At 51.8% G+C, this 10,139-nt stretch overlaps 1 protein-coding gene across 1 annotated transcript in view; it reads left to right on the top strand.

Moving 5' to 3' along the window:
- Positions 1-484: 484 nt before the first annotated feature.
- The window catches only part of DROSHA (drosha ribonuclease III), a 129,085-nt gene continuing 119,430 nt past the window's right edge, over positions 485-10,139 (top strand). The window contains exons 1-5 of the mRNA XM_056108960.1: positions 485-572; positions 2,063-2,128; positions 4,158-4,726; positions 4,779-5,040; positions 9,810-9,902. Coding sequence (XP_055964935.1) covers positions 2,112-2,128; positions 4,158-4,726; positions 4,779-5,040; positions 9,810-9,902 — 941 coding nt within the window. The 5' untranslated portion in view covers positions 485-572; positions 2,063-2,111. The remainder of the gene's footprint in view (positions 573-2,062; positions 2,129-4,157; positions 4,727-4,778; positions 5,041-9,809; positions 9,903-10,139) is intronic.

The following is a 10,139-nucleotide window of genomic DNA, read 5'->3' as shown; positions in this document are numbered from 1 at the left end:
ATCTATAGAAACGGTCGTAAGGGTCCAAGAGCGATTGCTCAGCTGTTCCACACCACACAAGATTGTTAAGTGAGTCCATCGCTTCCCTGCTCCTAGATTCCGCACACTCCTTTGGGTTCGTGTTCTCCCATGACCCCCCCACTTCCCTCGTGTTTATCACATTGCATTCTTTTAGAAATGTTTTTGTATGTGGTTTCTGAGCTCTTTTAGTCCTGTAGAAGACTCAGTGTGTGTGTGTGTGTGTGTGTGTGTGTGTGCGTGTGCATGTGTGTGTGCATGTGTGTGTGTGTGTTTCTGATTCCTCATGACATGTGAACTGAGCTGCGTTTTGGCTGGTTCTGGTCATGCACATCTGTGAATTGATGTGGAAGGGAACTGTCCAATAGCAGCACAGAGACACGGACCATTGGTAGGACAAACTTTATTGATCACCTGTGGTATTGTGTGCAGGATGCTTTCCCCGGAAGTGTGAAGGATGCAGAGATGACTGAATCAACCCAAGGTGGCAGGGAGCTAATCGAGCAGAACAGTTGGACATGTGCACTCATGGCTCTTACGCGAGACTGCCTCTGGTAAGTGCTTTCAAAGAAGTAAGTATAGGGACTGGAGGGATAGTACAGTGAGTAGGTACTTGTTTTGTACACAATTAACCCTCGCTCACTCCTCTGCATCTCACTCACTCCTCTGCATCTCGTATGGTCTGGAGTGATCCCTGAGTGCAGGAATAACCCCTAAGCATTGCCTGGTGTGGCCAAAACAGATGAGTCCAAAAAACTGGAAAAAAAGAAGTGAAGTACAGAGTCAGCACAATGACAGTGTAGAGGGAGTGGGATTATTGCCTTGAGTAGTCAGGGATGGCTAGATCAGCTAGATTATCAGAATTATCCTAAGGGCATTGGACTGACTTAAAAAAAATCATTAAATCAAGTATTGGACTAAATAAAGAAAAATAATTAAATCAAATAATGGGTACTGTCTACTTACTAAGCATAGTGATTGAAACCGCTGAATATTTTTTTCCCCTTCCTTTTTTATTGAATCACCTTAATCACTGTGAGATACATAGTTATAAAGTTGGTCATGATTGGGTTTCGGTTATGTAATGTTCCATCTTTTCACCAGTGTGTATTTATTTTCCACCACCAATGTCCCCAGTTACCCTCCTGTCCCCCACTCCCCCCAGCCCGTCATAGAGGGTTTTCAATACCAGCACTGAAAAGTTATGTCTATCACTTTACCTCGCTTCAGCACTCAGTTCTTGTCCAGAGTGATCGTTTGTAACTATCATTGTCATAGGGTTCCCTCTCTGTCCTAATTGCATTTCCCCCTCACCTCCCTTTGTAGCAAGCTTCCTACTACAAAATGTAGGAAGTGCCCCTGGCCCTCATTTCTACTGTCTTTGGGTATTAGTCTCATACTATGGTTTTTTTTCCATATCCTACACATGAGTGCAATCATTCTATGTCTCTCCCTGTCTGCTAAATATTTTCACAAGCCACTTGAAAATATACTTTGAACCTACTGGCAAAACTCTAGACTTCAGGAAAATGAATTTTGCACCCAGTTATGTACATATATTAATGTTCACAACATTTTTCTATAAGAATGGTGGAGAATGAAAATCAAGCAGAATAACTTTTTTATCTGTGAGATAATTATTGGCATGGATGGTGTGTGTCAGCAAACATTAAGGACATCTTAAAGTCTGTTTATTTATTTTGCTTTTTGGGTCACACCCGGTGATGCACAGGGGTTACTCCTGGCTCTGCACTCAGGAATTACCCCTGGCGGTGCTTAGGGGAACCATATGGGATGCTGGGAATCGAACCCGGGTCGGCCGCGTGCAAGGCAAACGCCCGGTATACCCACTGTGCTATTGCTCCAGCCTAGACATCTTAAAGTTTAATTGGAAGCTTTAATTGAGTTGTGAGCCCTTCATTTTATTAATAGGCTAAATGGATCGGAAGGTGGAAGTCAGTGTTCTGGAAAGTGTGGACATGTGTTTAGCATTGATGTGTTGGGAGACCATGCTTATGGTTGTCGTGTTTTTTCTGTCTTCTAGAGCGTCTGTCCGCGGTGGGAGATGTGGCATATCTAGTTAGTTCGGGACGATGCAAGGCAATACGTGGTGAGTAGTTCCATGGCCTTGGCCTGGGATAACTGAGAGGTCCAGCCCCCGGGAGGGTTTTGTTAGGAAAACAGAAAAAAAAAGCATGATCTTGTGGGCCACAGACAGGCCACCAAACTCAGATTAGAACATTTAGTGTCATGTCCCAGAGCCCTGTCCTGGTGAACCTGGTGGTACAGCACAGGAAGGAGGCAATTAAATGATTAGTTGGGAGACGTTCATTATGGCAGCCAACAAGCAGGAAGCCCAAGCAAGGTGGGGGATATGACCATGCTGTGGGGGGGGGGGGGGGGGGAGCCCATCGGGAGTCTCTGTCTCTGCGGGAGAAGGTGTGTGAAATTAGATGAACCCAAGAAGAACTTACAAAGCAGAAGTGATAGGAACCTAACAGGAGTGTTACAATGAGTTTGTATTGTATTTTGGGTCATACCTATTGGTGCTCAGGGGTTCATATTGGGTCCGGGGATTTAACCGGGGTCAGCATCACAGAGGGCAGGCCCTTACCTGCTGTGCACTCTCTCCGGTCTGGTGTTTTACTGAAAGAGGATAAGGTAGTTGCACAGTTCATGACTTGAGGACCAGTGACTGGCATCATCTGTTTGTAGGGGCAGTGCTGAGGAAGGAGTACCTGTCTTGGCGGGAACGATCACTCATTCCTGTTAGGACCCCCCGTGTGTTTTTTGCAGAGTTGGACGAATAGTTAGGAGGACAAAGAAAGGAAGTCACTGAGAGGGAAAGCACAGGGCCATGTGTTTTCTGTAGGAAAATGAGCAGAAGTAATACAAGAGTGGGGCGGAGGGGTGACAGTGGATGGGAGAGTGTCCCCAGACTTCCCAGGACTGGCTGGGTACAAAGGATTGCAGGGACCTTTCCCAAAACAGCAGAGAATCAGGACTGGCATTAAGTGAGCCATGGAAAGTTAAGGAGAGGATGGATGTCTTCCTCTAGTTGGCTAGTAGTCTTTAGTGGAACAAACTTCCTGAGTATGTGCTCAGGGAGACTGGTTTGTGTTTTTTTTTTTTTATTGTTTGGGGGCCACATCTGGCAGTGTTTAAGAGATCACTCTTGATGGGGCTCAGAGGCTGTGTAGGATGCCAGGAATTGAGCCCAGATCAGCTGCCTGCAGGGCAAATGCTATACCCACTGTACTCTCTTGCCCGAGATTATGTCAGATATAACGTATTGTTGTTGTTGATTTTTTTTTTTTTTTTTTTTGCTTTTTGGGTCACACTCAGCGATGCTCAGGGGTTACTCCTGGCTCTGCACTCAGGAATTACTCCTGGCGGTGCTCGGGGGACCATATGGGATGCTGGGAATTAAACCCAGGTCAGCTGTGTGCAAGGCAAACGCCCTACCTGCTGTGCTATTGCTCCAGCCCCTATAACGTATTGTTTTCAAAACGTTATAGGGGCTGGAGCAATTTATTACCCTAGATCAAGGTTCTGAGACAAATACAGCTTAATGCATAATAGCAGAGAGAGAGGAGAGGAGAGAGGAGAGAAAGGAGAAGAGAGAGAGAAAGAGAGAGAAAGAGAAGAGGGAGAGAAAGAGAGGGAGGGAGAGAGAGAAAGAGAGAAAGAGAGAGAGGAAGAGAAGTGTGTGCTGTCTGGAGGGTGGAGGGATAGTATGGCAGGTAGGCACTTGATTGCTGGTAATGACCTAGGCTCTCTCCTTGGTACCACATATGGTCCTCTGAGCCCTGGTGACCCACCCTTCTTGCCCCGAAGGCAAGCATAGATCACGGGGACCTGATGTGAGCAGAGAGGACCGGATGGGGAATCCCACAGCTTGGGTTGCGGTCTGGAGGCCTGAGCTCAGCATTCTGGAGGTGGACAGCTTTGGGGAATGAGAAAGCGGGAATGTGGTTGGGTGGTCCCCGCGGGGTGCTGAGGTCCCTTGGGGAACTAGTCCTTCCCCTCCCCCTCCCCTTGCTGGACCTGGACAGGCACCTGCGAAACCCTCTTTATAATGAATTTTTTTTCCTCTCCTGTTTCCCTGCCCCCCTCTCTTTCTCTTTCCTCCAACCAAGCCACAGAATGTCATTCCACCCAGGACGAGGGTGTCCCCGCGGAAGGGGGGGGCCCGGACCCCGACCCTCCACCCCAGCTTTTAGGCCTCAGAACCTGAGACTGCTCAACCCCCAGCAGCCGCCCGTGCAGTACCAATACGAGCCCCCCAGCGCCCCCTCGGCCACCTTCTCCAACTCTCCTGCTCCCAGTTTCCTGCCGCCCCGGCCGGACTATGTGCCCTTCCCCCCTCCGACGCCCCCCTCGGCCCAGGGCCCACTCCCTCCCTGCCCAGTCCGGCCCCCCTTCCCCAGCCACCAGATGAGGCCCCCCTTCCCCGTGCCCCCCTGCTTCCCCCCCATGCCGCCCCCCATGCCCTGTCCCAATAACCCCCCGGTGCCCGGAGCACCCCCGGGCCAGGGCACGTTTCCGTTCATGCTGCCGCCCCCGTCCGTGCCCCACCCGCCGCCGCCGGTCCTGCCCCAGCAGGTGAACTACCAGTACCCACCGGGCTACTCGCATCACAGTTTCCCGCCCCCCAATTTCAGCAGCTTCCAGAACAGCCCCAGTTCCTTCCCGCCCAGCGCCAGCAGCGGCGGCGGCGGGGGCAGCGGGGGCGGCGGCGGGGGGCGGCGGCAGCAGCGGCAGCGGCAGCCCCCACTTCAGGCACCTGCCGCCCTACCCGCTCCCCAAGGCACCCAGCGAGCGGCGGTCCCCCGAGCGCCTCAAGCACTACGACGACCACCGGCACCGGGACCACAGCCACGGGCGCGGCGAGAGGCACCGCTCCCTGGAGAGGCGCGAGCGCGGCCGCAGCCCCGAGCGCCGCCGGCCCGACAGCCGCTACCGGCCTGACTACGAGCGCGGCCGGACGCCCTCGCGACACCGCAGCTACGAGCGCAGCAGGTAGGGGCGCCCTGGCCCCGCGCCCACAGGACCGGCAGGGGTGTGAGACCCACCACCCGCACCCACGGCACCAGCCGGGATGTGGATCCTGCTGCCCGCACTCACGGAGCCAGCAGGGATGTGGGTCCCGCCCTCCGCTCCTACGGGTCCCGTGGGGATGTGGGCCCGCCTCTCGCGCCCACGGGGCCAGCGGGGAGGTAGGTCCCGCCGCCCGCACCCACGGGGACAGCAGGGATGTGAGCCCCACCGCCCGCACCCACGGGGCTGCAGGGATGTGGGCCCCGCCGCCCGCACCCAAGGCGCCAGCGGGGATGTAGATCCTGCTGCCCGCACTCATGGTGCCAGCAGGGATGGGGGACCCGCCGCCCGCACCCACGGGGCTGCAGGGACGTGGGCCCCGCCGCCCGCGCCCATGGCACCAGCAGCGATGTAGATCCTGCTGCCCGCACTCACGGAGCCAGCAGGGATGTGGGTCCCGCCCTCCGCTCCCACGGGTCCCGTGGGGATGTGGGCCCGCCTCTCGCGCCCACGGGGCCAGCGGGGAGGTAGGTCCCGCTGCCCGCACCCACAGTGCCAGCAGGGATGTGGATCCCGCCGCCCGCACCCACGGGGCTGCAGGGATGTGAGCCCCACCGCCCGCACCCACGGGGCCAGCAGGGATGTGGGACCCACCTCCCGCACCCACGGGGCTGCAGGAATATGGGCCCCGCCGCCCGCACCCACGGAGCCAGCAGGGATGTGGGTCCCGCCCTCCGCTCCCACGGGCCCCGTGGGGATGTGGGCCCGCCTCTAGCGCCCACAGGGCCAGCAGGGATGTGGATCCCGCCGCCCGCACCCACGGGGCTGTAGGGATGTGGGCCCCACCACCCGCACCCACGGGGACAGCAGGGATGTGAGCCCCACCGCCCGCACCCACGGGGCTGCAGGGATGTGGGCCCCGCCGCCTGCACCCAAGGCGCCAGCGGCGATGTAGATCCTGCTGCCCGCACTCATGGTGCCAGCAGGGATGGGGGACCCGTCTCCCGCACCCACGGGGCTGCAGGGATGTGGGCCCCGCCGCCCACGCCCAAGGCGCCAGTGGGGATGTAGATCCTGCTGCCCGCACTCACGGTGCCAGCAGGGATGTGGGTCTCACCATCTGCACCTACTGGGCCAGCAGGGATGTGAGTCCCGCCGCCCGCACCCACGGGGCCAGCGGGGCTACTGCAAGAGAGCACCGTGCCAAGAGGTTCTCAAGCCAAGGCGGGGCGGGGCTCGGGGCACACAGGGATGCCCAGATGAGCAGCACAGGCTCATCCGAGTCAACCAAGACTGTTTCCGCTCCCGGTAACGCTTGCTGTGGCATGGAACACCTGACGTTTCTTGGGGTTTTGGTATCCCAGTGTAGAGCTTACTCCTGGCTCTGTGCTTAGGGATTCCCCCCAACTGGTGGGGCTCCAGGGACCGTCTAGGAAAACAGGGATCTCTAGCCACAGTTGGCTGCAAGCCAGGCAAGTGCAGCACCCGTGATAGATTTTTTTTTTAACTTACAGGATCAGAATGAATGATTTTTCAGTCTACATTTCGTGTAGGTTTCAATGCGTGATCCACAGAAGTTTTCAGTTATGAATCAAACCCCGTTCCCAGTCAGAACTCATTTTCTGAGACTCAGGGTCAGTGGGACTTTATGTCAGTGGCCCTTCTTGCTATTTCCTGGGCAAATGCAGAGCTGTCACTTTTCTCAAAGTGATCATTTTCGAAACAGCTTTAAAATTTGATTTTGGAGGGTTGAGATATTTACACGGAAGAAAGTTATGTTTAAAAATGTGGTGGTGGGGGGCTGGAGTTATAGCACAGTGGGTAGGGCGTTTGCCTTGCATGCGGCTGACCCGGGTTCAATTCCCAGCATCCCATATGGTTCCCTGAGTACCACCAGGTGTGACCCAAAAAAGAAAAAAAAAATGTGGTGCGGCTGGAGCGATAGTACAGCAGGTAGGGCGTTTGCCTTGCATGCGGCCGACTGGGACGTGATTTCCAGCCTCCCATGTGGTCCCTTGAGTGCCATCAGGGGTAATCCCTGAGCGCAGAGCCAGGAGTAGCCCCTGTGCGTCGGGTGTGACCCAAAAAAGAAAAAAAAAGTAGCTCAGTATTAATGATTAATGCCTTTTTCCCTTCTCAAAGCTAAATATATGTACATCAGAGAATAGATGTTTTCTTCTAGCAGATGTTCTTGCTGGGATTCATAATTGGGTTTCTAGCTCTGAGGTGGTTTGCCAAATTTTACATATATATAATTTACTGTACGTAAACCAGTTAACTTAGAGCTTATTGTCGAGAGATGGATGTGAGTCCTATTCCTAATTTTTTGAACTGTTGGTGTAGATGGAGAAATATAAATGCACAGATCTTAGTTGAGCAGATATTTGTACTTTCAGGTGAGGGTTTGTGGTCTTCCTGTTGTCATGCTAACTGCTTGTTTTTCTGTCCTTGGTCTTTGAGCTGTCTTGGGTCATGGCATGACTGGTGTAATTGTGCCTTAGGGTCAAAGGTAGGGATGCCAATTTTTGCTCTCACACAGGCCAAATCTCTGAAAGGAACTGGGGGCACAGCAAAGTCCTCGTTTCTTTTCTAGAAGGATGTTGGGAGCCCCACCCCCAACTTTACCAGCTGGTCCTTTGGTTTATACAAATTCCCCAGTTTGTGCTCTTGAAGCTGCTCCTTCGTGCTTCTGTGGATGAGGCTGTTTACAAATTCTTTTCCTCCACCTGCACCATGCGGTTGGTCAGCACAAGATTGTGCCAGCGGGGGGGGGGGGGGGGCTGGCTAGTCCTAGTAAAGGTTTGTGAAGGAGTGGTCATACATTGGGAAAGAGTTTGGAAAGAAATGGTTTGACAAGTGCCCTGAGCATGGATGTGCTTGGAGCAGTGCACTACCACAGCTCTGCCACCAGAGGCTCCCGCGTGCAAGCTCCACCAGCTCTGCAAGCTGGACCCCAAGGGTAGTTGTCCACCAGGAGTCGCCTTTGCAGCCCAGACGTTGCCTTTCTTGCTGCAGATAGTTTGGTTGCATTGCCTGTCTGAAAGGATATCTGTTCAAATTGGTCTTTCAAACTCATACTCCAAGGTAGTGTCACGCTGTTCTTGAATGTGCTGTTGCCTCAGTGTTAATAGTTACTAGTCAGAAGTGCCCTCTAATTGTTTTTCCACTACAGAGTATGAAAATGATACTTGTTAGCTGCCACAGTGTTGCAGATTACCTGGTATGTTTGTTTGATACAGTGGCACCAGTCAGTCACTTAGTTTCTATAATTTTAGAATTTCAAAGTCTGCTGCTTAAAAATGGCAATTTTTTCGTAGTGTATCTGATGAAGAACCCAGGCTCTGGCTACTTTGACTTTGGCCAACTGGTGTGTATAACTGAGAATTAGTATAGGTTAGTAGTTTATTACTCGGAGGAGACTTGAGGAGGTTGAGGTCTTGAAGTGAAAATGCAATCGTTGTTTTAATATCAAAGATGAAACACCGATTTCTGTCAGTTTTGTAAGCCTTGATTTCTGTTGTGACTTTTTTTTTTTTTTTTTTTTGCTTTCTGGGTCATACCCGGTGTTGCACAGGGATTACTCCTGGCTCATGCACTCAGGAATTACTACTGGCAGTTCTTGGGGGACCATTTGGGATGCTGGGAATAGAATCCGGGTCTTCCTCGTGCAAGGCAAACACCTTATCCGCTGTGCTATCACTCCAGGCCTGTAGGGGGATATTTTTGAGTTCAGCTATTTTTATATTCTTTTCTGGACTTAACAAAAGTATAGAAGATTGCATTTTATTTTATTTTATTTATTTGTTTTTTGCTTTTTGGGTCACACCTGGCGATGCACAGGGGTTCCTCCTGGGTCTGCACTCAGGAGTTACTCCTGGCGCTCCTCAGGGGACCATGTTGGGAATCGAACCCGGGTCGGCCACGTGCAAGGCAAATGCCCTACCTGCTGTGCTATCTCTCCAGCCCCTGAAGATTGCATTTTAAAGTTTCAGCAATAACCTAGCCATTTTTTTCTCATTCTCAGATTGAATGGTCCTTCCGCCTTGGATTTAATTCTGATTTACATACACTGACATTCTGATTTTTGTTCATAGATCTTCACTGTGTTTATTTAGATAGACTCAGAAGTTATTATGATGATGATTACATTCTCATTTTACATGAGAAGGCTTTAAAATTCTTCCTTAAATTTTATTGGGTAAATTGGGCATCTTTATTCACAGATGAAAATAGCAGTTAAAGGTAAAGTGATTTAAAGCCTCCTAGGGGTTAGTGATGACTAGCCCATGCCTATAAACTATCACAGTTTAGTGCTTTTTCATCGTGGAACCTTGTCCAAATCTTTCCTATCAAAGCTGTGCTTTGTATGAGATAGAGAATTTTCTAGAAATCATGAGGGAGTAATTTCCTTCTTTACAGTTTTACCTGTAGGTTAAATAACCAGGATTGCCTGGTTGGAGAGTCTCTAGAAGATTCTGGTCAAGTTCCTTTGCTGTATAGGATCCACCAGGTGCGAATTTTTCCTTTGAAGGAAACAGCAAAACATGTCCAAGTTAGTTAACTCCAGGACAGTTGAAAGTCGCTTTTATCCTCGAGTCATACAGGAACAATAAATGAAAATTCCCCCTAGAGAATCCACAGCAGAGTTCTTAGGTGACGTTCCTTTATTTTTAGAGGATGAAAGTCAGTGAGAGGAGATGGTGTTTTGAGTCCTTTTGTCGAAACCAGCTCTGTGTATTAATTTCTTTAAGAGAGCGGGAACGAGAGAGACACAGGCATCGAGACAGCCGAAGATCACCTTCTCTGGAGAGGCCCTTCAATAAGGAGTACAAGAAGTCTGGAAGGTAAGCCAGCAGGAGTTCACACGGAAAGTGGTCACTGGGGCTGGAAAGATTGTGCAGAGGTCGGGCGCTTGCCTTACTTGCAGCTGGCTTGGGTTCGATCCCTGGCACCGCATCTGGTCTCCGGAGCCCTGGCAGGAGTGATGCCTGAACGCAGAGCCAGGAGTAAGCCCCCAAGCCATCTCCCTCGCCAAACATAAAGTCATACAATTAGCTCCTTCAGTTCCGATTTTTGTGCTT

Source organism: Sorex fumeus, unplaced genomic scaffold (assembly GCF_029834395.1).
Source record: "Sorex fumeus unplaced genomic scaffold, SorFum_2.1 ptg000240l, whole genome shotgun sequence".
NCBI classification, from domain to species: Eukaryota; Metazoa; Chordata; class Mammalia; order Eulipotyphla; family Soricidae; genus Sorex; species Sorex fumeus.
This window is presented reverse-complemented; position numbering and strand designations above follow the sequence as displayed.